Genomic DNA, 25,745 nt, shown 5'->3' on the forward strand with positions numbered 1-25,745 from the left:
TGAGGATGACCACAGTGCCTCCTTCGTAGTGTTAAGTGGATGAAGCCAGTTCATATTTGCAAAACACTTGGAAAGGTCCCTGGCATATGGTAAGCACTAAATTAGTGTTTGCTAAGTGAGCTAAATGTGTGAAAAAAAGAAGTGAGTTCAACAGGAAGAGCAACAGAGAACCGTAGAGAATGGCAGACAGATGGAATTGGGCCGAAAAAGGACCCAAAACGGTGCCCTACACTGGACACCTGGTTCTTCAGGGAGGAGAGAAACGTGTCGTGCGATGTGAGAAGCAGAATACCTTCTACGGCACGCCTTTTGTTTGCAGGAAGGTGGAAACCTTGTGCGCCCTCACACCCCCTTCATGCCAAGGGCTGGGATTCTGGATCGGAAGCCTCGCTGCCTCTTTTTGTCACACTGTTGCTTCCCTCCAAACAACAGGGAAAGGGGGCCTTGACTCACTTGCTGTGCCCGACGTCTCCAGAGTCCAGGGACAGTCAAGGTTAGGACCCACCAAGGCTCCCAGAAACCACAGGGCTCACACTGCCAGATACTTTGCCTCATTACATATCACAAGCCACACTTTTATCATGATCTTGATCCCGGCCCCCCACTCAGAAACTTCCACAAACTCTTGGGCAAACGCCCAGTTCTACCCTTCATCCAGAGCAAAGCCTCCTGCCCCACACCACGCCAATCCAGGCTCTTGGAGGCTAGGCACCTCTCCAGCTTTCTCCTACGATTTCTCTTCCGTCCAAGACATGTCCATTTCCTGCACGGCCTCCGGCCTGCCATTCGAATTCCGGCCTCCCAGCCTTTGCTGGATGAACCCTTTCTCCCCACCTCCTCCCCGACTGTCTCTAGCTTACCTTTCTTGGCCCAGACCAATGACCACTCCTTTAAGACGTAAGTCTTTGCTAACAATTTCAGATCTCAGTAAACCATAGCAACTCTCTCCAATGACTTTGACTTTGGACTGGACTTAGGTTCCAGCTCTGCCTTAGGACATCATGAGTTCTGCTGCCCTATGTGTTACCTAACCCTCTGTATGTAGTGTATGGCTAGCGGTGTGGCCTCAGGGCCAGGCGAAATTGAGTCCCATGGGCCTCTGGGTGGTTTTTCTGTTGCCCCACCACATTAAGGATAGATTGTGTTCACAGCAGGTGAGCAGGGCGTTTGGTGATCAAGCAAACTCCCGAACGCTTACTCACCCTGATATTTCCAATTATTGAAAGGAGCTTGCTGGCTTACTGACAGATGGACTTCCGAGGGGGCCGAGGTCCTTCAAATCCCACTTCCCGTAGGCGTCACATATACATCTTACTCACCCTGGCTGTGAGCCTGTCATAGTTGGACAATTGGAACACAAAGACACCCACCTCCCCCTCTGCAAGGCTACCCACTTACCATGGTTCGGACGCCATATTGCTTTTCCACTTTTTCCTTTAGCTGTTTGAAACAGGCTTCCATTCTCTCATGAAATGGCCTCAGTGCTTCTGTGACTTTGTCTCCATGAATCCTGATCCCTTCAGCCAAAAACGGAATCTGAAAAATGTAGCAGTCAACACTCCTTATTCCCTGGTTAATGGTCTAGAGAGAGCCGCGCACACCAGGCAGAAAGTGGCACTGTGTGCAAAATCCAACTGCTTTGTTTCCAAATCAAACCGTGAATCAAAGTCATCAGCAGGCACATTACCCCCGAAGACCAAAATGTTCAAATTAAAATCATTTGTGTTTTAAATTGGACACGTTTAGTGCAGTGCTCAGCACACAACGGCCACTCAGTGACTTGCCTGACTCCCATTGGCCGACCAACCCCAGAATAGACTCATCTGTGCTTTCCTCGTGAATTTGGGAAAAACCGCAGTTTGAATCTTTTTAGCTGTAACTTGATCTATTAGCAAAGGGTCGTGTCACGGTGCAAAGATTTTTTTTTTTTTAGCCCAGAATATTGCCTTTAGAGGCAATTGAGAACCCTATTCTAAAACTTAAAAATCTAATTATGTGTGATCTACAGTCCTGAAGGATCTTCTTATTTAGAAAGGAAAACCAAATTTATTCTTCCTTAAAACTAAAAATAATCATTTCTCTGCCAACACTGCTGTCACAAAATATCCATGCCAAAACTTCACTTCGAAGCGCGGAGATGGAGCTGACCTTTAAAAGCGTCGCAGGGAGACATTTTCATTCCCCAGCCCCAGAGACCCTCTAGAATCACTGCTGTTGGGGGGTGGAGGGGGCTCCAAGGAGGGCTTTCTTTCCCCAGCTTCTGCTTTCCCCCAGCGCTCGGACCCAGAGTTAGACATTCTTCAATGCAATCAAGCTAAGAGGCTTCCTCTTAATAATTTATAATTAAATCAAAATACTGATTAAAAACAGATTTCCCTAATATGACAGAACACCAACCTAAATGAGCAGATTTATTAGGAAGCAGGATAATAAGTACACAATTGAATTTCATGTGAACAAATTCGAGAAATCTTACCAAGATGAATCAATGCATAAAATGTATTTGGTTGTCATTTAGAGCACGCAGCTGTTGCCTCTTGTGGTCTCCAGGGAAAGACGAAAGAAGTGAGGGCTCCCATGTCACGGCCCACCCAGCAGCCCACCCAGCCTGCCCTCGGGCTGCACGGGCACAAAGCTTGTTTCGCTGACAGCTGGGCCGACCCCCAAGGTTTGGGCCAGGCATCCCTTTCTGGCCAATTACTGCCTAAAGGACAGTGTGCATGCAGGTGAGCCTTCACAATGGATGAGATGTTTTAATATTCCGTATGAATTACTCTTGCAGATGGCAGCTTCCCCAGAGCTAGCCGCAGTGTGGTCAGGTTCAACAGTAGAAATGCTCACATTAATCCTTCTGCTTCCTGAGTTCTGCCCTGGGGCACGGCACAGGCAGGCTGGGGACAACTTTTGGTGGGATGGTAAACGTGTTGGATCTATTTGGTATGGAGGCGAGTGTGGGGGCGGCGTCTCAAGGCTGAGACACAGCCACTTGAGATCTTGCAAGCATTTTTCTGTAGAATGGACCTTTTTTCAAATATACAAAATGCAGTCTAAAGGTCTCTCCTTTTTTTTGTTGGTTTGCTTAAAAGCCTTAATTGGCCAGATTCTTTGACCTCAAAGAAGCTACCTGCTGGACTAAAGACCATTTGGTTTAAGTCCCTGGGCTGCGTGAACTGCAATTTGGCAGGCGAACTTTAGGGGGTATGAGAATTGACCACTTCAACAGGTCCCTGACATTGTCAGATAACAACCTTCTTCTAGGATGGGATCTGGCCCCTGTTCTACGTCTGACTGGGGCTGAGCCACAGCTCTGCATGAAAAGATACTCTGTGTAAACACTCCAACATACTGGGTGCTTAACATACAAACATGAGCCATGGAATGAGGCCTGAAGTGATCTTTGGGGACCCTGTGGTTCAGTGGGTTCCAACCTGGATGAGCATCAGAATCTCCCAGGCAGGTTCCTGAACCCCACCGTGGAGCCCTGATTTGCTCTGGGGTAGATCCCAGGAATCTGCATTTCTTAAAAGTTGCCCAGAGCCAGGAGAGGGGAGAGGACATCCCCAAAGTCACCCTTTGGGTTGTTCAAAATGAGCACGCAGCCTGCTATCCAAAGACGCCCTCCTGAACGGCGGTGATGCACGTGAAGTTCGCTCCTGTGGGACCCCTGCACAAATTCATGGGCTACCAGCAGCACAGAACATTAGGAGGCACTGCTCAGCACTCTAGGAGCACCACCCCCAGGGACAAGGGTCACACTTGCATCAGCTGGGGATGACGAGTGAGTTTTGTCTTTTATCTTTGTGCATTTCCAAAGAGACATATGCACACAACACTGCAGTGTGGTAGGAGTCTGTACAGATCCATCTTTTGGGCATTGGCGGGGATGCTCAATAAAATAGCTGCATCTGGGGAAGGATGGAGCTGTGCCTTTGAGGAAGGGGCTGGAGCTCAGTCTGACCTGGTATCTGCTGTAAAATTAGAGGGGGCCCCACGTGCCTGCAGCCACGGGCTCCCAGCTGGGAGGAGCAGCTCAGCACCGTCCTGGTTTGGGGATGGCAAGAGCAGAGCCCAGAGCTGCCTGGGACTTAACAACCCGCCTTCACAAACAATTTCAGCATCGAGATGTGCTTATTGCATATCAGTGATGGAAACTCTGCCAACAAGTCCTTGGGATTCCCCAGAGGAAACCTCACTCTGCCCTGATGCAGTTTCCAGAAAAAACCAAACCAAACAAACTAGCAAACGAAAACAGAAGACAGCATCCTGATAACCCCAAACTTCTTATTTTTAATGACCATATGACTCAATCACTGATACTAAAATATGGGTTTGCAAACATTTGCAAATGAAAGCGAAATCACAGGTAACGTTTTGAATATGTATTTTTCATCACTCTCTGATTTAATGAAGTTGCTAGAAAATGGATTCTCTCTTTCAGCTTTCCTGTGAGCTGCTTTAAAATTCACCCTTTAATATAGTTATTAGGGGTGATGACATAGTGCTGACATAAAGTTCTCTCTGAGGAACAAATTATTTTCCTCTGTAGGACTTGAAACTCTTAAAATCCAATTTGCTTTAAAAGCTTACAAGAAAAAAAAAATCAATACAACTTTTGCAGACCAAACTAGTTTTTCTGTGGCAATGATTTTATAGCCTTCAATGGAGTTGGAATTTTGTACCCTTTGGTTTCTACATCTAAAATGGAATCATTCAGACTTTTAAACTCTCTCTCTTCTTGGAAACAGAGGGAGACGGTCTACAGGAGGCTTCCATTCCAAGCGGAGAACCGTCCTTGGCCACTGGGCCCCAGGGTTTGTTATCACAGAATAATTCTAATGCAAACAGATGTCTAGAGATTTGTGGCCAAGTCACACCCAGGAGGATGGCAATTGTAAAAAAACCAAAGCAAAACAAAACCAGAAACTGACAAGTGTTGACAAGGAGGTGGAGGATGTGGCTCCTCAAAAGATTAAAAAATAGAATTACCGTTTGATCCAGAAATCCCACTTCTGGGAATACACCCAAAAGAACTGAAAGCAGGAAAATGAACAGACACGTGTGCGGCCATGTTCGCAGACAAGCAGTGGAAGGAACATACGTGTCCACAGATGGATGAATGGACAAACAAAGTATGGTCCATTCACACAATGGAATATTATTTAGCCCAACAAGGAAGGAAATTCTGACTCAGGCTACAACACGGATGAACCCTGAAGACACCGTACTCAGTGAAATAAACCAGTCACAAAAGCCATATGACTTAACAGTATGACTACTTATGTGAAGTACCCGGAACGATCAAGTTCATAGAGACAGACGGTGGAATGGTGGTTTCCGAGGGTGGGGAGAATGGAGAGTTAGTGCAGAGATTTTTGGCAAGATGGAAAAGTTCTGGAGATGCATGGAGGGGATGGTCGCACAACAATGTGAACGTGCTTAATGCCCCTGATCTGTACTCCAAATTGGTTAAGATGTTACATTTTATGTTATGTCTATCTTAGTACCATGAAATATACATAGATCGGAAGTGGGCTCGAAACCAAAGTTCAGCCCCACTCCACCCTACGAGGTCACACTGGTCAACGTGCTGATAATGGAGAAGCCACTGAGGTGAGGCTCTGGGAAGGCCAGGGTCAAAGTGTCTCTTCAGAGGAACAGCCTCACCTATGTCAGGGACCCAAGTGGCAGCCTGGGACCCCCTGGCTCAGCGGAATGGCCCGGGGTACACTGCCGCCAGGCACAGGGTGACCCCGGCCTCCGCTTCCTCAGCTCTCTGTGCCCCGCCTGCTGTGTGGGGATTAGATTAGACAGCACCCTCGTCACCTCCCACACGAGAAAACAAAGCCCGAGACAGTGAGCTGTCCTCATTACAGAGCAGGTTAAGCAGAGCTCCAGGACAACCAGGTCTTGATGTGCCCCCACCACCAGGCTCACGGAGGCTCTAAGACGCAGACCATGTGAACTAAACAAGTCACTTCCAACTGGACACAAGATGCCCTCCGGACCATGTCCTTCTAACACCACGTCCCACTAAGGTAAGACTCAGCGGCCTCAGGAACACAAGTACGGAAGCACCGTAATACACAGAATTACAGCTGGGAAAACACAGATGTGGGTGCCCCAAACCCTGGCCACCACCAGGGAGAACGTGGCGGGGGGGGCGGCGCTCTGCAGTGGCCCACCGACACCGCCCACACGGACAGCACTGACGTGAGCGCCTTTCCCACGACAGGCTGGAGCCAGGCTCCCAAAGACATCACAGTTCTCACCTTGCCTCTGATATTCTGTCATTACCAGACAGAGATCTGCCGGCAGAGACAGACCGGGCTCGTTGGCAAGAGAGGACGTTCTGTGTGTGCAACTTCATGACCATAGCCGAGGAGCCGAGTTAATCACGGCAGTGGGGGTGGTTCATCTGGGGACACACGTGGCTACATGCACTGTGGCGGATGTCCCAGGCCCCCATGCCGGCCGGCATGTGTGCTGAGATGGCCCAGGTGGACGCGGGTCTAGCCCTGGATGTGGGCCTAGCCTCCCTGCTCCAGCCCTGCAAGGCTGCCACCACACACTTACCTGCCACGCAATGAGGTCCTTGAGCTTCTCAATCTTTTCATGGGCCTCTGGGTGCTCCTGCAGGTACCGCTCTGTAAAGAAGGCCTGGTGGAGACAGGAAGGGCCACTCGGTACACTGCTTCCCCAGCACCATTTCTGCACACTGACTGTGCACCAGACCCGGGGATAGAGCCATGTGTAAAACAGACCCACTGCTAGGGGATGGACCCTCCCCAGCACTCAGGGCTAAAGGTCTGGTTACCTCAAACACAACAGATGGAGTGAATGGGCAGCCAGGAGGGGCATTTAGGGTGGCACCTCTGTCCTTGGAATCCAGCAAAGCCACAGCTGACCTGGATGGCTCAGTCCTCTGGGTGGCAGCTCCCTGGCGGCTCACATGCCTTGACTCACACCCTGCACCCCTCCCCGGGCCGGTCCTACACCTAAAGGCAGCCTACAACAGAGAGCTATCTCTCGGTCCAGGGCAATGACTCCCTGTGGCCTGCTCTCCCCCTCAGCTCTTACCCTGTCTGGGCAGGGGCTCAGCAAGCTTTCTGTGAAGGGCTTCAATGCTGCCATTGTTCTATCATCGTTCTAAAACAGCCACAGACACTAAGTAATAAATGGCCGCGGCCGAGTTCCAAACTTGGTATCAAAAACAGAGAGCAGACCGTAGTGCAGACCCCTGGTCTAAACCACACCCACGTCCTTCCGCCTCTGCCCTTTCCCACTGAGAGATTTTCCGGGGAGACCAGCTGGCCTGCTCCCCTGTACCCACCACGCCTCCCTATCCCAAACGTTCTAATTCTTTTGTCTTTCACTACAACGGTGTCTCTTGGCCTTTCATGATCCCAGGACTCGCAAGCCACCTGAGGGCAGCGCTGCAGAGCTCCGTCAACCCAACCTGCGGGGACGATGCCTAGGGGAGCCATGCCTGGGGTCGGGCCTTGACCTTCCGCAGCTGGCAGGGGCCACCTCTAGGAGGTCCCAGCCTTGGCTCAGTCCCGGCTGAGATCGGCCAGTGAGACCAGCGTAGTTTCTGGGCTGGAACATACGTGTCTGGAGACAGTCTGTCCTAGGACAGGGTGGTACCACTGGCATGTCACGTGCCTTCTCATAATTCGCGAAGCCTCCCATGACAGCAGGGTCCACAATGCCATTCAGGAGCATAGAGAGGGGGTTGATGGGGAGGCTGGGGTCGTCCAGGTGCTGCTGTACCATGCTGTTCATCTTGTCGTTGGTCAGCTGCATGGTCTCGATGGCGTTCTCCAGGGGGCTGATCTCCACCTGCGGGGAAGGAAGGAGATGTGACTCCAGGTCATCTGCTGCGTCCACTGCGCCTGGGTCCGCTGCTCATTGTCTGGCCCATGGGACCTTGCCAGAAGAGGAGCATTTCCAAGTGGGGCCAGGCTTCCTATTCCTCCAATGCACCTTTCTTCCCAGGGGGGGGTTTCGGGGGTGTCTCTTATCACCCAAACAAGAGCAGCTGGTATTTTAGTATCATTGTGTATTTCCAATAGGTGTGGCCCTCACATGCAAATTCCAAAGGGGTAACACAAGGCTGTCTGGCTCTGAGAGGTATGTGTGTGTATGTGTGTGCGTGCGCCCATGTGTGCCTACACACGCGTGCACACGTGTAGGTGTGTGCATGCATACACATGTGGTCCGCTTCTTTTAAACTGGGTAAGATTTTGGATGCCTAGACGGCTCAGTTGGTTAAGCGTTTGCCTTCGGCTCAGGTGAGGATCCCGAGATCCTGGGATCCAGTCCCGCATGGGGTTCCCTGCTCAGTGGGGAGCCTGCTTCTCCCTCTCCCTCTGCCATTCCCCTTACCCCCACCCCACTTGTGCTCTCTGGCTCTATCTCTCTGTCAAATATATAAAATCTAAAAAAAAAAAAGGGGGCAAGATTTTAAGGAGCAGTCCATCATGTCCCTGAGGCTGGAGGCCTAAGCACTTTGTAAGACCGCTGTACCTGCTTGGTCAGGGAAGGGCCCTCCTCCCCACATGAGACCACACTCTCTCTCATGAAGGAAGAGCTCCACCACCCCAGGGAGAGCATGTCACCGCTGCCAGTGGTACCTTTAAGACCTCATCAGAAGGGCCGCCACTGGTCAGCCGGACCTTCAGTGCGGGAGGCAGGGCACTGCCACCCATCCTGCAACTGCCCTCCTTCTTCTGGGGCCCCAAAGCTCCCTGCAAGGCCCAGCCGGGTACGCCTCTCTGGCTCAGCCCTAAGGTGCCACGAAAACATGGCTGGGTTTAAAACAATAGCAACCCCTTCCCACCAGGCCTCACTCTGATAGGTGCTTGGCTGGGCCACAAAGCCACGTCCAGGGGTCATCTCAACACATGATCCTTTCCGTCCTCCCAAAGGAGGTGGCAGGGGTCCCTACCCGTGCCTGGGAACCCCAGGGTGTCTGTAGTAAGGGACAAAGCAGAGCAGCCTGCTTTTGTCCTGCTGCAGCCTCTGGGGGTTGTCTGCCGGTCAAAGGGGAGCAGGGGGAGCAGGGACTTGAGAACGGACAACTCTGCTCAGGGCTGGCCCCAGGTTCTAGAGCGACGCTTGGAGTCACTGTGGGGGAAGCCACCTGCTCCGCCCGGCCCCTGGCTGGCCCCACGCCCGATCAGCATGTACTGCTGGATTGCTGCTCCTACCTGGTCCCACGAGGTCCCTGGAGGGCCCAGAGCCTGGAGCGCAGCATCCCAGGCACACGCCTACACCAAATCCCCACTCCAGGGCAGTATTCCATTTTAACTGCTGCTAACTCCCTGCTGCTGATCCCATCTGCCTCAAGAAAGGAGAGTTTCCTCTTTTCATCCAATAAGAGGGCTGGCTGCCACCCCTGGGGCATCCCATGGTGGCCTGTCCCGGGAGGCGTGCACAAGGGGAGGGATGTCGAGAGCAGCCTTCGGTTTCGCGCCCTGGGATTATTCAGCTTCCAGCCTCTTAGTTTGTTACAAATGGCAAAACAGTGCCGGTGGCAGAACCACATCTTCACAGAAAGTCAGGGCTCACCCCTCTCCACCTCTGAGCTCTTAAGCTCCTTCCTCTCAAAATCTAGCTGGCTCACGAAATCCCGGATTACTGAGGGCTTTGGGCAGAGGCTCATTAGGAAGATTAGTGCCTGTTTACTTGAGTCCCCCGACTCCACCCTCTCACACACGTACATCCATCACCAGTTCTAAATGGTGCCAGCAAAGGCTTGCGTTTCTGCCACCTGCCGCGTACCTTCCGAGCCCTCCATCCATCGGGGCTGCCTGGGTGCTAGGGGGGGCACGGAGCGGGCGCTCCCAGAGCAGAGAACGCAAGTGCCCAAGGCAGGGACAGGCACAGAGACCCAGGGCTTCAGAGAAGCAGGAGGGGGCACCTGGGATGGGGGGAGCAGATGTGGCCCCGAGCTCAGGTGGGCATGGACGACAGACAAGAGAGGAAACAGGGCTGGGAAGACAGGTTCCAGGCAGGTTCGGGAACCAACTCAGGAGTTTCCAAGGGGACTCACTGTAAACTAAATGGGAGGCACCACCCCTCTGGATAAGATCCTGCTGGCTGAACACAAAAGGCATTGAGACACACGAATCAACATACATATTTCAATCAGATCTCTTTATACCACTCCCTGATACTTCTGTGTATTCAGTAAGAATCTGCCGCCCAACTCTGGTTCACGTAGATGAAACTGTCCCATAGCTCACCACTGAGGCAAAGCAAAGTTTAGCTAATGAGATGCGAGTCATTATTTCTTTAAAAAAGTGCCAGTGAGGGGTATATTCTCAAGCTATTTTTACTTGAAATGAGCAAGTACTATTAATCAAGTTGTTTGTCATGTAAATGGCAATAAAAGCATCAGGAAGAAAGATCTTAAAAAGTGTATGTAAATTGGAACTTGTCTTAAACTTTTCATTTAGTTAACAGAAAGAGCTTTCAAAACAGCACAGCGATGACTAGATTTAAATATTTTGTGAGAAGAAAGGAAATCTTAATTCTGGTTTTCTTGTCAGCCAGCTCTGGTTGTGATTACACAGCATTTCTACGACAATATTTGGGGACCGGGAGAGTCGATGCCCCAGGGAACACGCAGGGTGATGATGGGTTAAGTCTCGTCTGACCTGGGGTCCCAGTATGAGCGCCGCACCCTGTAACAGAGGGGAAAACACAATCCCTTCTTGGGGGGGGGAGGGATCCTTACCATGAAAACAGATTTGACCTCAAACCACCTTAAAATCCCAGGTAATTTGTACGCCGTGGTGTATATGGTTCTCTCGATCCACATGTTCTGCAAAGGGAACACACACACGGTATTCGTCAGAAGGATGTTAGCAGGTGGACAGCTTCTGCCCTAATGGGGACTGGCCACTCTCTGCGAGGTGGGTCCTCCAGGAGGACGGGTCTCCCTGGGAGGAGTTGCATGTGGCCCTTTTGTGTGCCGTGCCTTGTATGCCACGCTCTGCCTGTGAGTCAGACGGTCACACGAGACACAGCAGTGTCCCCTGCTTTTGCTGGCCAATGATGCCAGTCTCCCTGGCATGGGGCAAAGAAAGTACAACAGGAGAGTCAGGGAGAATTCCATACGTCAAAACCAGGGAAGTTGCCTATGAGCAGAAAGATTTTTGAAAAGGCTCCAAGGAGTTCTCTATTGGCCTGACTTAGGTAGGGTTCAACAGAAACCCAAAGGTGGAAAGGCATTAAGGAAAACCGGGTTTCCTGTAAAGTGACCGCTCACATTCTGATATGGATCAGTCAGTATTTTAGGCTTCACTTTGTTTCTTGCACAACTGATCTCTCTTCCTATTAGAAAATAAAGATGTGGAAAAATCACCTACCACCTAGAGATGATAACTTAAACATTTCAGTATCTGTTGTTCAAGACTTCTTACTAAGCATTAAAAAGCATGTAGATGCATATTTTCAATGAAATACCATTTTATAATCCATATTCTTCATAGAACAGAACATTAGGTGTGGCGGGAAACTGCTTCACGCCAACGAGCGTCACCCCTCTGCGCCTCTCTCAGGCTGTGCGGAAGCCCGTGGCGAGCTAACAAAGCAGGCACTCTTCGCCCACCTGTTCCTGCCCAGTGTCTGCTTCCGGCCACCCTCTCCCTGTCCTGGGTCATCCTGGGCCGTGCAGGTGTGCTGGGAGTGGTCCGGGCACAGCGGACCGTCAGCAATTCCAGGGAGCTGCACTGGGTCTTAGAGAGAACTGAGAGCTGCACTGGATCCCTCCCCAACCCCTGAGGCTCCAGAGGGGAGAAGGAAGAGGACCCGGCTGAGGCCTCCTATCTCCCCAGCTACAGCTTTTTGCCCCAGGAGGAAGCTCCCCCAGGGGCTTGCCAGAGAAAACAGCAGTGTACCCTTTCAGAGCACTGGGACCGCCACCCGCAGGGTCTCCCCAGAGGCCAACACGGCCCGAGCAGGGGCCCTGGGCTCCACCGAGGGCTTTCTGGACAACCAGCGCCGGCTGACTCAGGCGCTACCTCTCTGTCTCCTTCCTCCTCAGCTGCTCTTGGGCCCCAGGGCTTCACCCCTTGCTGAGCGACCATGCGAAGTGCTCAGCCTGGCAGGGCAGCCTCCCCAGCGTCCCGCCTGCAGAGCCAGGCCACCTGCAACAGGGCCGAGCCCAGCTTCCCATTGCTGCAGAAAGCCCCACGCTTATCTGGAAGCTTTAGGCTTTGTCAGGCATGTGAAGGACTAAATCCCGTGGCTTCTGAAAGCCTCATCCAAGTGCGAGGGCCTAACGGGGCCATTAGGGGATTTCAGGGCCATTTAGAAGCAGCACAGCCTCCGAGGCTTAGTGCAGCCCCAAATGTCAGGGGTCTCAGTTATTCTTAGCTCTGCCCCAAATGGCTGCACCCCCCGTCGGCAATTTGCTTGACCTCCTTGCATCTCTTTCTCTATGGTACGAGAACATACAGAGCTGCCGGATGCGAGATGTGTGAGGGCAATTCAAGAACTGCCTATAAATCCCACAGTCCAGAGACGCTATATAAGTGGTCGTGTTGTTGCCACAAGGGCCCCACAAGAGACCGCTCGGAAAGCCGCCCCCTTAGCACCGGTGTCTTGTCCCCTCCCGCACTATTACAGACAACACTGCCGTGACCAGTTACCAAGTAGGGTAACCTGGGATGCTGGCATTAGCCAAGAAACAGGGTCTTCGTTTTGAGACAAGCAGTGTGGGAAGTGGGAATGACTAGAGTTCCCGGAATACGAGCTCGCCGCAGACACCTAGGAAATGGCTCAGGCAGGAAGGGCCTTCAGCACTGTGACTGGAGACTCTCAGGCCTCGCCTGAGGATCAGAAGACTACAGGAAACGGAGAGCTTCAAGGAGAAGCTGGACAGAAGCACTGTGGCTGGAAGTGCCCCAAACTTCACTCTGGGTCAGGTCACCTTTGACCTTCTGCACTCCCAGACACCTCCCGACTATAGGCAAGGGGATGCAGTCCCCAGCAGAGCTGCTGGTCCTCCTTGGGGGTCGCTGCGGCTAATAGGTCCTGGCTAGGGATCCCCAGAGGACATTTGCAGGGCAGAAGGAGGGAGAAATATTAACATTTTTAAAAACTGTGCTTTATTGCAAAGAATTGATTTATTCTTTGCAAATATAAACCTTTAAACCAGTTGTATGTATATTTTTTAAAAAGCTGCAAAAACTTCTGTTAATATTTCTATGACTAATGCAGGGGACAACGTATGATAACTTTTTGGGTTGGCTGTCACAACTGGGGAGGTGCTACCGGCGTCTAATGGGGAGAGGGTCAGGGATGCTGCTCAATATCCTCTGAAGCATAGGGCGGCTCCATCACAGAGAATTACCCGGCTCGTGACTCCGTGGCGCCCAGGAGCACCCGCTCTGGTGCCTTGAGCCTCAGGGAAATTCAGGAGCTGGAGTGTGAGCGTCTGGGTCTCTGCCCTGCTCACCTCTGACTGCCTGTCATCAGCCAGGAAGCCCCTGAAGTGCTCGGTCCCTCTGTGTGCCTATCTGTATTAGACACACCAGCAGGGTGCTCAGGGGCCCGGGACCCAGAGGGAGACAACTCAGAGAAGTGAGGAAGGAGGCGAGTATGCCAGGAGGGTAAGAAGCAGGGTCTCAGCACTCGGCCCCTTCTGCTAGCACCTTAAGGCCTTAGCGACATCCCCTATGAGATGTTCGCCCTTTCGCTACAGTTGAAGGGGTTAGGGTTTGGTATTTGGATTTCTGCCCACAAGGCACAAAGCCATCTAATATGCCCTGTGGTCGCCTCTGAGGCCAGTTTTCCACAGGTAGTGTTGCTGGTGGTAGAAGGAGTTCTTTGGGGGTTTTTGGTGGTTGTTTTTTTTTACCGCAAATTCATTGTCTGGGTTTTTCTCTCCTTTGCGGATCGGCCGAGAATATTCAAATCGCTGGACCTCGTTTACCCTGTAAAAACTGTAGAGAGACAAATCGTTAGACATTTAACCCCCAAAGCAGCCGATATGCTTTCAGACGTGGGGTCTGGCCTCCTGATAGGTCCCTGCATCCCTTAAAATATCCCCAACCTTGACCCCGAGCGACAGCTGTGGCTTTCTCTCTCCACCAGCCTCGGGAGAGAGATGTTGGCAGATGGAAACATTACCTTGAGTTTCTGCCTCTTCCCTGTCCCTGCAAACCCTCAGGGGAGAAGAGATGCTGAGTAAGAGTGAAGCAGGCACGCACAGAGAGAAGGTGAAGCGGAGGGGAGTGGGAACAGGCCTGCGTCCCCCACGCCTGTGTTTACTACTTCAAAAATCTTCATTTATTTTATCAGTTTAATTCAGTGATTCAACAATTTATTAAAAGAACCTAATAATTTTTTATTAAAATTTTTAAAAAATTACGTTTATTGTTTTTTAAAAAGACCTTATATACCTTACTTTCAGCTCTACAAAAGGCAGAGTCTGTAACCACAAAGGGCGGCGCGCACGACAAGCGTGTACTTTCTTTCCCTGGGGAAGGGGCGCGTGGCGCCTGTACCAGAGGCAGACTCATTCCTCCTCAGCACTGAAATGTCGGCCGCCTCCCCACGTCACAGCGAAATCGCTGAGCATCAGCTACAATTCACTACTGGCTTTAATGCCTCTTCCTGAAATAAACTGTTGCAAAACTTGAAACAGGTGCCTTGTGAAAGCAATTGTTCATCAGCAGAGTCCTAGCTGACTTCCCATTAAGGGCTGATAAAAGGTTAAAGAAAGGAGAGTGAATTTTGAGGAAGAACACAACCCACCAAACTTCAGGATATGAAATAAGCAGATTCTGAGCATTATGAGGCCATGGAACAGGCTAATTTCTTAACCAGAACATGGATCACATAGAAAAGAAAATTCTTCACATCAAAGAAGCATCTAAAGCAGATGGTCTCTACGGCATTGCTAGGTCAGGGGCAACTCAATGTAGAGGCATGAACCCTCAAATTCGGACAGCCGACCGGTGAGTCAAAACACCTGCCTCAGAATCCCACGTTACATAATCATGGTGTTGCAGGGGTCTAAGAGTTCTCCACCCAAAAAAAGCAAATGACCCAATTACTTTTCCTGCCTTACGGCATGCAAACACCCTGGTCCTCCTCCCCAGGCGTGGGGACTCAGAAATGCTGGGTTGGGGCTGGGCTGGAGCCCTGCTGAGAAGCTCTGCAGGGAACGCCCCCCGCCCCAAGCAGGTCACAAGGAGACCAGAGTGCCCCCTCTGTCCTCCCGAGTTTTCCTCGTCACCCCACATCAGGATAGGAATAGTTCTCGTGCCGTCCGGCAACACACGCTAACTTCTTCCTTCACTGTTTTGATGCTGCAAAGAATTTGCTTCCCTTGCTCTTCTAAGTAAACAGAAAGAGCATCTGGAAAGCTAATCAAAGGCTAAAACCCACCCTTTCAAGAGTGAAATTATGAGCTCACAGTCCTTCACCGTCCTCACGGTGGGTAGGAGAAATGGGGTGCTTACCTTACAATCTGCTCTGACACAGGCCTGTGAAATTTCGGGGGCAGATCGAGCTTGGGCTTTACGGTGAAGCACTGAATATCTGAGGGCGAAGGGGGTTAAGGATCACCGGGAGGGGGGGACCTCAGCCATGACGGGGCCCCCAGGTCCACCCACCCACCCAGGCACACAGATTGGTGATCGTGCCACGTTCCATAGGGTTGTCAGGAAGGATACACTGGCCAGGAGAGTTTTTGATATCGTCGCCTGGTGGAGATGTTGTCTTCATTTTCTCAGCATTCGGGAACTGAGTTAACAGCCGAGCTTCGAAATCTTCCCTGCGTTCATACTCTTTCCCTCGGTAAATGAAAACTTTCCCCTGGAAACAATGACATTCATTAAACACCACCACAGCGGAAGGCCAGGACCTGAGCGTGCACAAGTGCATTGGTCTTCAAAATATGCTTGAGAGGGTTGTTGTTTTGTTTTTTGGTTTCTTTTTTTTAAATCGTTGAATTGAAGAACAGCTTGTAATTGCACTGGCCTTATTAATCAAGAATGCACAACCACGAGCCACATAAGTTAATAGTATTTAAGAAGCACTGAACACAACATTACTGAGGTCCGCTGATGTATTTCAGTCTTAACAGTAACAATCAATTAAAAAAACCAGGAAGAACCAAGTGAGCGATCGGGGTCCGCCTTCTAGGGGGCGTGAGGTGCCAAGAGCGGGTAAAGGCACCAGGGCAAGTGGGTCTTGGTCTCCATGTTTTTCTTTTTGGGTAGGCCCTAATTAAATAGCTTTCATCCTCTGAGAGGAATTTAAGAGAGGATGACATTGAGGTGGGGCCTCAACGCTCAGAGCCTGAGCATGACGTTCTGAGCCGTCTCCGACAGGACACAACCAAGGGAAGAGCTGAACCACAGGGAGTGGGGTCAAGAGCAAGGGAGAGAGGCGTGAGGGCCGTGGCCTCCCCGGGGGTGAGAGACCGGAGCGGGGTGACAGGACGTCCCTCACTGCACGTCAGCCTTGTGGGGAGAATTACCCACTGGTGAGTGACAGGTAGAACATTAGAGTTCTCCTTCTAAAGGCTGGACTTTGTCCATCTTCAATGGCACTTTGTCACCTCCATAAATCCCGAGTTGGAGAGTCCATCGAGGCGTGATTTTTCGAGGGCGAGGTGACCTTGGGGTGGGTGTCAGGCAGGCGAGCGTTCTTCCTTACACAGGCTGCCCTGTCGAGGCCACTTCTGTCTGGGTGTGACACGGTCCCTCCCTAAATGTACCTCTAGGGAATTTTCTGATTCTAAAATATAACAGGTCTCTATACCTTCACAGATTCAACAGTGTGTTCTAAGCTGTCTACTGAATCACAGAAAGGTGGCAATGGGTAGTATGATGCCACCTCGGGCTCCGGAGCCTTAACCCCCTGCCTCCCAACATCCTGCCCGCCCCACCCTCGGGCTGTCTGATCCTAAAGGAAAACTGCAACAAGGAAAAGACACCACAGGATCCGAGGAATGGGAGGCTGGAGGCTGATGCTTTTCCTCATGGGATCTGTTGTTTCAGTCAGGGGACCCTGAGCCAGAGGCCCCCGACTGGCGGGCCATGAGTCAGGTGCAGCCCTATTATCTGTCATGACCCCGGCCAGATGCCAGAGAGGAGGAGAGACAGACGGCCAGACAGGATAGCATTCCGCTGGATATTTTTACACTTATCTCCTAGAGACTAAGTGTGAAGTCAAATTAAAATTTGTCTAATTAATGAATTTTCAAAAGATAAAGAGAGATCCTGTGGTACTCAATTTATTTCCTTCCCTAGCCCCGACTTATTCTGAGTCCCCATAAATCACTAAAGCAGGAACAGTTTAAGAATTTAATATTTTTTTCACTTTGTGCTTAGGTATGTCTTAAAGTACCCATTATGGAAGAAAAATGTTCTCTTTCCCTAAAAAAATAATGTCAGGCAGAAACCAAAGTAATATGTAGTCTCAATTAGAAATATAAATACACAGTGTGGGCATCTTTTAAGGCTATATAAAGCCCAACATTTCAGAAATTCAGGAAGATTTAATGAATAACAGGCTAGTATGAACTCACATGCATTTACTCTGCTTTACTCTAGAAGACATAATAATAAAATGTATATAAAGGCTTTAATAGAAAAACACTAGTGAGTTATAGATGAAAACACTACTAACATTTTCTAGAAATGTCAAGTATTCTGCATTCTGAAGCGGTCCCTTCAAACATGAAAATAAGGGGGAAATGTATATACAGTCAAAGATATTTATTCCTTGTAAGAACCATAAATACTAACATGAAGGCAAAAAACAAAACAAAACAAAAAAACAACCCATTGAGACCAATTCTTAAAGAAAAACAAAGCAAAAGGGACAGTCACTTCTCAGAGGCATTAAACAGACAAACATTTCACCCGCTTTTCTGTAACTGCTAATGTCATTGTCAGATTGGCCCCTGACAGGTGATCTGTGAAGCATAATAAATATATTGCTATAGTCCCACGAAATTATTCAGGTGTGGTGGGGACATCAGTTCAATATTAATCAAGCCAGTTAAACTCTTCATTCGCACTTTGCATTTTGTCCTTCTGATGGGGAGATGACCCAGTGCAGTCCCTGAAGCATACGGCGTGCGTGCCCTCCCAGCACACGCCAGGCATCAACTGGCTCGGGGACTGCAAAGTGCCTGCCCCGCCCCCAGCGCGTCAGAAAGCCAGGGCAGAGCCAAGGTTAGTGGCCGCGAGTGACAGCACCATCCACAGAGGGCCACATACAGGGTGTAATGCCTCAGTACAGCACAGGTCCACCATGACTTACGGTCAGTCTCTCTGTTTCTTAGAGACACACATGGGGATACACGTACAGATTCATATGTATTAATTAAAGCCTTCGATAACACTGACTCCAAGCTCCTAATACTCTTCAGCTGGGTTTTTTATGTAAAAATAAGAGTTAGTTTCAAAAATCTCCCCTAATTTAGGGGAAGATTTATAACCTAATTTATAACCAAACGTCCCTTATTCATTCTTTGGGAAGAAGACGTTCTCCAGAATCTGGGTTTCTGATCGACCACTGTCTTAGGCATGTCCTGTCACAGCCGCACAAGGAGAGAGGACCGACCAGCAGTGACAGGGCAGGGCCGATGCCCCAGTCACCCAGGACCCCGTGGGAGTGCATAAACCAACAGGTCACCTTCTGGAGCAGAGCAGGCCTGCGAGGCTCGCTTGTGGATGTCATACAAACAATGTCAGGTCCTCAGCAAGTCAGTCCTTCCTGCTGGTGGCACCGTGAAGGATGTCTCATCCTGTCAGGGTCTTCTGTGTAATCAGAACCACCAGGCCCAAAGGAACACACTCTGGGACGAGAAAAACCTCCTGACTGGATCTAACTGCCCCAGACAGCTGTGTTCTAGGCAAGAGACCACCTTCTTGGAAACCTGAGGAATCCCGCATGGTCTCCCAGCATAAGAGAAAACCATGTGTCTTAAAAAAAAAAAATATCATAAGAAATGACAGGAAATCATGACCCACTGGTCAATGGCATCCAAGAGAAACTTTAAACCATTCTACTAGTAGGTCAAACAGCATTTATTTACACAATTTCTCCTCTGGCCCCATGAGTGCTAGGGAATGGGCATCCGGCTGACGATCACAGTATTTCTTCGATCATGTGTCAAACAACACACACCTGTCTAAGGGATGGAACGTGATTCAGAATCCCCAGCAATGTGGCCATGGAAATCCACTTACAATTGCTCATAGAATTAAAAATATACACATTCATGGCAATATTATTCACAATAACCAAAACAACCCAAACATCCATCGAAGGACAAAGGGATAAACAAAATGTGGTATAGCTGTATAATAGGATATTATTCAGCCATAAAAAGGAAGGGAATTCAGATACATGCTCCAACACAGATAAACCTTGAAGACCCTCTGCCGAGGGAAATGGGCCAGACACGAAAGGACAAATACCGTATGATTTTACTTTATGAGATACCGAGAACAGGCAAATTCCTAGAGACATAAAGTAGCATGGTGCTGCCAGGGCCTGGGAGGTGGAATGATACAGCCCTAACTGTTTAACCGGGTACGGAACTTCAGTTTGGGGAGATGAAAAAGTTCTGGAGATGGATGACTGCACAACAATATTAATACCACTGAACTGTACACTTGGTTAAGATGGTAAATTTTATGTTATCTGTATTTCACCACAATTTAAAAAAACACACATAAATCTCCAGTTCTGTTTAGGAAAAATCAGATGGGAAGTTTATATGCGATCAAAGAAAATATTACCAGGCCTTCTTTCACACCCTAAGCTAAGCACGCAGAGCTATGAAGAGCATGGATTCCGACTCTGACCCACGGATGCAAAGTTCAAATCACCCGTCAGAATGGGAAGGAGCTCTCTGGCCACAGAGCAATCCTGGCTCAGATTAAAAAGAATCAAAATTTACCCGAAGGAACGTGGGGAATCCTTGCCCATAGTAGCCAACAGCAAAATAGTCAGGCTTAGGTCTTATCACTTTGACGATGTTTTCATAAAACTGAGCCTGTTTTTTCTGAAAGGAAGAAAGAAAATTTCAGGTTTCAATAGAGTATTTGAGCATCCATTCTTCCAGAATCTTCCAGTGGGCTCGTCAAGCTTTGGCAATTCCAGTTGGGTGGGAGGCGCAGTGTGGACACAGGCATCTGGTCATCTTGCCACACGGCTTTGATAGAATTTGTCACTCACTCACAGTGTTTAGCAGGGAATCTGACCAAAAGAGCCAAATTCAGTAACCAGTAGCATTTACCCATGTCTTCGATAACCACAGAGGTGCCACAGAAATGGTTTTTCTTATGATTAAATGGCTGGTCTTTATTTAGTATTTTAAAAACCGGTATCAATTAGATACTGGCATATATTAAAGAAGAACTTAAAAGGGCAGAATTCTGGTCTAAATTAATGGCAGGAGAAAGGTCTGGGCTACTCTCCCATCACGCATGCCCTCGTAGACGGGGTCAGTTTTAATCCAGCAGCAATTCTCAGAGACTCTTAGGCCAACAAGAGCACTGTACACATGGGGTCAGCAGTTGTTTACATACAAATGCTCAGAGAAATCTTAAGAGTCTGGTTTCCAGAGCTCAGGTGGGACTAAAAGTGAGTAGTTGTGGGCCAGAATCAGCCGGCAAATACATCGAGACCTTCCTCCCGGACAAAATGGAGGACCATGGCCAAGGCCGCAGAAGACCTGAAGAGACTCTCCAAGTTAAAACAGAAAGGGAAAGCCCAGAAAGACAAGTATAGATCGCCTGTGTTCATTTAACTAGAAAGAAGAGAGGACCTACCAGCAACTCGCTGAGTTGTTCGTAATCAAACATCTCATTTTCATACTGTTCGGCAAGTTCCTTACCAAGAGCAATGGCCTCCTCCCACATCTGTGAGGAAAAAGAAAGAAAAAGGAGAAAGAAACCCAACGCTGAATGGTGCAGTCAAGGTATGAAATAATAATACAACTGCTCATCATAAAATAATTTGGAAATACACTTGCCAAATCTGAAAACACTACAGAATAATGTTAGAAAAATACAAGTTATTTTCTAGAGGCTCATGTCCTTTGGCTCAGGACCAGATGCCAGTTGACCAAACGGGGTCCACTACTGGCTTGCCAGTCATGTTGGCCTCTGCCCAGGGTCAAAGCAGTCTGGCTGCCAGGTCTGGCCTGCTCCGTCCTCTCTCCTGCTGCCAGGACGGTTGCTCAAGCCCATCCATTGGAGCAGCAGGGTAGCTGGTGGAAGGAACCGCCGTGCGCGAGAGGCTACAAGGAGCCCGGTCTTGCTACTTTCCCAAATCATCCCATTGAACAAACACTGGACTGTCAGAAAGAACAAGATATATTTCAACTCTAAATTAAAGCTCGCAAGGAGTTGGTTTCTGTGTGCAAACACTGTGAGGCTATAAAGCCTGCCATCATTTTGAAAGGGGGAACTTGTTGGGGTAGTAGTTTGAAAGGGGATTTCCAGTCAGGTAACTGATTTATTAGAAAGCTGATAAACTTTGACATTATGGGATACTTTGTTGATGCATATGGTAAGACCTGAATTTCCCTTATGTTTCTTGGGGAAAAATAAAGTGGTTTCCTCGAGAAGAATAGGTCACATATGGAGGAACCATCTCCTCCAGGAAGCCTTTCGGGGTGCCAACTCTCCTTGGGCTCCCACGATGACCCAGGATCCCCTGAGTTCCAACCTTCTGGTTATGTACAGAAACTGGAGTGCTTGTTATTCCTGCTCAGAGACCACAAGCCCCTCGAGGAACTGAGCATTAATGAAAACCACTAGACCTCAGAATGCCTGAGGGCCTGCTCAAGAATGTTTATCAAAAGAATTGAAGGTTGTTGACTTCAAATCAGGAAAGCACCACACCATCCCACATACTGTCCCCAGCCAGGAACCATCCATTTCCCGACCGCCACCATTCCCACAAGATGGTAGCGCTCAAGTCAGGACAAATGATTCCGAGCTTGCTCTCTGTCCAGCAACTCTCTTGCCTTGTCAGGCGGGACTTCATTATACCCATTTTGCAGATAAGGAAGCTGGGGATTAGACAGGTCGGTAAGTTGCCCAAGGGCACAGAGAGGTGTACCTGGCCCAGCTTGATCTTTTTCCAAAGTTCTTGCTTTTGATGACTGTCTTAGTTTGGGCTGCTATAATACAGTACCATAGATGGGGTGGCTTAAAAAGTAGACATTTATTTCTCACAGTTCTGGAGGCTGGGAAGTCCAAGATCAAGGCGCAGGCAGATTCAGTTCTTGGTGAGGGCTCTCTTCCTGACTTGTGCACCAGCACCTTCTCACTGTGTGCTCACAGGGCCTGGGGCGAGCTCTCTTTCTCTTCTTAGAAGAGCAGGAATCCCATCATGGGGGGTCAACCCTATTCATGACCCAGTATAATCGTATTTACCTCGCAAAGGCCCCATCTCCAAATACTACCACGTGGGGGATCAACATATGCATTTGGTGGTTAGGGGTGGGAGGTGGGATGCAGACATTCAGCCCGTAACAATGATGATGTGCTAGCCCTTTCAGCTTCTCCCACCCCCTCCTACTGAGATGGGCCTGAAAGGATACTAGGCTAGTCAGGAATTCCAGGCTCCCACTGAGAACGCAAGCTGCCGGGCCCCTTCCTGGCACACCCTTGTCACTGAGGACTCATCTGCTGGTTGGTCTTTGCTTCTTAGTAGAATGACCCATGGAGGGTCTTATGTATTACTGAACAGCCCAACAGACTTAAAATACTCTTTAGAGCTACGACTTAAATAAACCATCTGCTATTTTTTTATGAGGAAAAAAGTTCTTCTGGAATCAGAGTTACACTTTAATAGTCGGCAAGACAAAATAAAAATAAGCCCAGAGTAGGAAAAGATTTCTGAGCTGGGACCAGCGCCCAGGGAAGGGAGAGAGCGACCACGATGCCCTTCCTGGGTCTGAACACCTGTTCTCCCTCCCAGAGCCACCACAGTTCTCCATCCTGCTGGAACTTTCAGAGCTCCCTTGCCTTCTCTGAATATTTTAATCTGCTGCTCGAGATCCTCCCTGGGGTCCTCTGCCGGGGCCCAAGCTCACGTTTCTGGGAAGGAGAAAAGCCTCTCGCACTTTCAGTATTTCTTTTAAGCTCCAGTGACCAATTCCTCCCTTAGAGTATTTCCATTTCAAAGAAAACATTACTTTTACTTGTGAGTCTCTGTCACGGGATTTTTCTTTAAGTTTCCTGCAAGCGAACACGCACTCTATTAGCTGCCTAGAATGTCTGGGCGTCTAATTTATTACCGAGTAAAAGCTTAATCTGTTTTTATCCTAAATGACAGATGAGATGCTTTAGATACCTATCAAAAGTAATTGTGTGTGTTTTTCTTAAAGTTAGTCTTGAATAAATATCTTATCCGACTCACCCTGAGGTGACACGGTTGTGTTTTCCATTAGATTTTCTATAAATAACACCTTCTCCCGCCTTCCCCCCACTTCCCAGGATCTTAAAGGATTCTGCATTAGGGAGATTTCCGTCTATTTTTAATTGGATAGGGCTCTGAGGAGTGTGGGCAATTCATATTTCTGATGTTGAACACCCTGGAAGATATTTCAGTACCAGGGAGAAGACAGATTCAATGCGATAAAAATTTAGATTACCTCCCTGAATGAACTGCTTTAACCCGTGGGTTTGAACATCCTGCCTTAGCTCCTGGGCTAGGCTATGAGGTTTACCACAGCCCTAAATGAAAAAGCACCAGATCCTCACCCAACCTTGTTTTCTGATTAAAATCCTTAATCCATTTTATTGCGTTCTTGACATCGCTAGTTACTTGAAGCACGAAGTGTGCATCTGTCCCACCACCTCTTTCCATCAGATGATCTTAGCTCCTACATGCTCTTGAGAGAACCATCTTGTCTCCATCATTCTGAACCTACCAGTTTCAGGAAGTCCCATTTCTTCAAGTTTCACGAATACAAACTTTTGTTTCTTCTTCTTCTTTTTAACAAGATTTACTTATTTGAGAGAGAGAGAGAGAGAGAGAGAGAGAGAGAGTACACAAGTGGGAGGGGCCGGGAGAGGGAGAGAGAATCTCAAGCAGACACCGTGCTCAGTGCGAGGCTTGATCTCACGACCCTGAGGTCATGACTCGAGATGAAACCAAGAGTCGGATGCTCAATCAACTGCGCCACCCAGGCACCCCAAACTGTTTTTTTCTTCTTCTGATGAAACTCCATCCTTAGTTCCCAGACAGCAGTGGCTGTAGAGAGCGGACCAGCTATTGATATCCTATGCAGAACTCTTCAGCTGATGGTGGGCCAGTCGGATAGGGCAACACTGACCTCACTGGACAAGGGAGCATGGCAGATGAGGGAGAAGACACCAGCCAGGACAACTGTCCCTTACCAATAATTCAGGCGGGCGATGACTCACTGGGACAGTGTGGACAACTCTGGTTTAATTCACTTACTAGCTGTAAGTGACTCACTGGCGAAGACCTTTTTTTGTTTTTTAAAGATTTTTATTTATTTACTTATTTGAGAGAGAAAGAGAGCACACGAGCAGGAGCAGAGGAAGATGGAGAAGCAGACTCCTTACTGAGCGGGGAGCCTGACGTGGGGCTCGATTCCAGGACCCCAAGATCACGATCTGAGCCGAAGGCAGATGCTTAACCGACTGAGCCACCCAGGCGCCCCCAGTGAAGACGTTTTATGGGATGCCTCTACAATTCAGCTGTTTTTCCAGGCAGTTGTTGGGGGAAGACTCATATTCAACGACCTCTGAATTTCCTGTTCCACATAGGTCTTTGATGTTTGAATGGATGAGGATGCTATGGTACGGAAGAATCCAGAGCACCAGCTGAGGCCCCTCAGCACAGAGGGGAGCAAGGTGGACTAGAACTAGCTTTAGGTCTTGTCCAGTGAGCGAGTCCAAGAGCTTGTGACAGTCCCTTTCCAGTCCCTCTAGCATGAAGACGTGTGTCATGAGAAGGGCCGTGGTGACTCAAGGGCTGTGGCTCAGCTGAAAAAAGAGAGACCCTACAGTCATCGCCCTCCCTCTAGGCCTCTTGCTTTCCTAAGCCAAGCCCCATCCTTGGTCTTCCTGGTGTTTTCAAGTGGCGTCGGCTGATCAGATCAAAGGACCCACATTTTTCCAAAGACATTTTTCGGAGAGAGAGTCAGGCCCCACCTTCTCAGCCCAGCAGGTGCACTGTCTCTGTGGTCTGCAGCTCAGAGCCGCCCGATCGGGCAGTAAGAATGCTGTCCTCTCCTCGAGGGTGCACGAGACAGAGCCAGCACCCGAGAAAGCTGGCCAGACGGGGCAGGAAACCAGTGGGACCTGGAACTTGGGCCGGGCTCAGGGAGCCTGTATGACAATGTTCTCAAACCGAATCAACAATAAAGCCTGCCCCTCTGGTGCAGTCAAGTACTCAAGGAATCACTGCCCATCTAAGTCATGTTCATGAACGTGTCTTGTTTTTCCCCCACAGAAATTCTTTACCTGCCAGAACAGGACACTATTTGCTCAGCTTTTAACACCCTGAAAGGAAAAGTGAGGAAGGAAACATATCTTTAAACACAGAGGTTTTGCCTTTTTTCCTCAGGCCATGACATCTGTAGTTCTCCAAGACTTTGAAAAGCCTAAATCAGGCTGCAAAGAAGGGATATTGCTTCATTCTGCAGGTGGTCATTGGGCACTTATGATGGGCGCGGGCTCTAGGGAACAGGCAGAGAGGGACAGAAGTGAGAG

The 25,745-nt window shown here is 49.3% G+C and overlaps 1 protein-coding gene across 5 annotated transcripts in view; it reads right to left on the reverse strand.

The window, feature by feature from the left end:
- DOCK1 (dedicator of cytokinesis 1) overlaps positions 1–25,745 on the reverse strand; it is a 485,590-nt gene that overhangs the window by 16,886 nt on the left and 442,959 nt on the right. For 3 of the 5 annotated variants that reach the window (XM_073884741.1, XM_025880059.2, XM_073884743.1), the window contains 9 exons: positions 20,817–20,906; positions 19,943–20,047; positions 15,693–15,834; positions 15,480–15,558; positions 13,871–13,955; positions 10,742–10,828; positions 7,663–7,839; positions 6,574–6,657; positions 1,399–1,536 (listed from right to left, as the gene is read on the reverse strand). In XM_073884741.1, coding sequence (XP_073740842.1) covers positions 1,399–1,536; positions 6,574–6,657; positions 7,663–7,839; positions 10,742–10,828; positions 13,871–13,955; positions 15,480–15,558; positions 15,693–15,834; positions 19,943–20,047; positions 20,817–20,906 — 987 coding nt within the window. Of the gene's footprint in view, positions 1–1,398; positions 1,537–6,573; positions 6,658–7,662; positions 7,840–10,741; positions 10,829–13,870; positions 13,956–15,479; positions 15,559–15,692; positions 15,835–19,942; positions 20,048–20,816; positions 25,712–25,745 lie in introns of those variants that run through there. The other 2 variants (XM_073884742.1, XM_073884744.1) reach the window with 2 other exon arrangements.

The sequence above is a fragment of the Callorhinus ursinus genome, unplaced genomic scaffold (genome assembly GCF_003265705.2).
Source record: "Callorhinus ursinus isolate GAN/ISIS: 27379988/994484 unplaced genomic scaffold, GSC_fseal_2.0 scaffold58, whole genome shotgun sequence".
Lineage (NCBI taxonomy): Eukaryota > Metazoa > Chordata > Mammalia > Carnivora > Otariidae > Callorhinus > Callorhinus ursinus.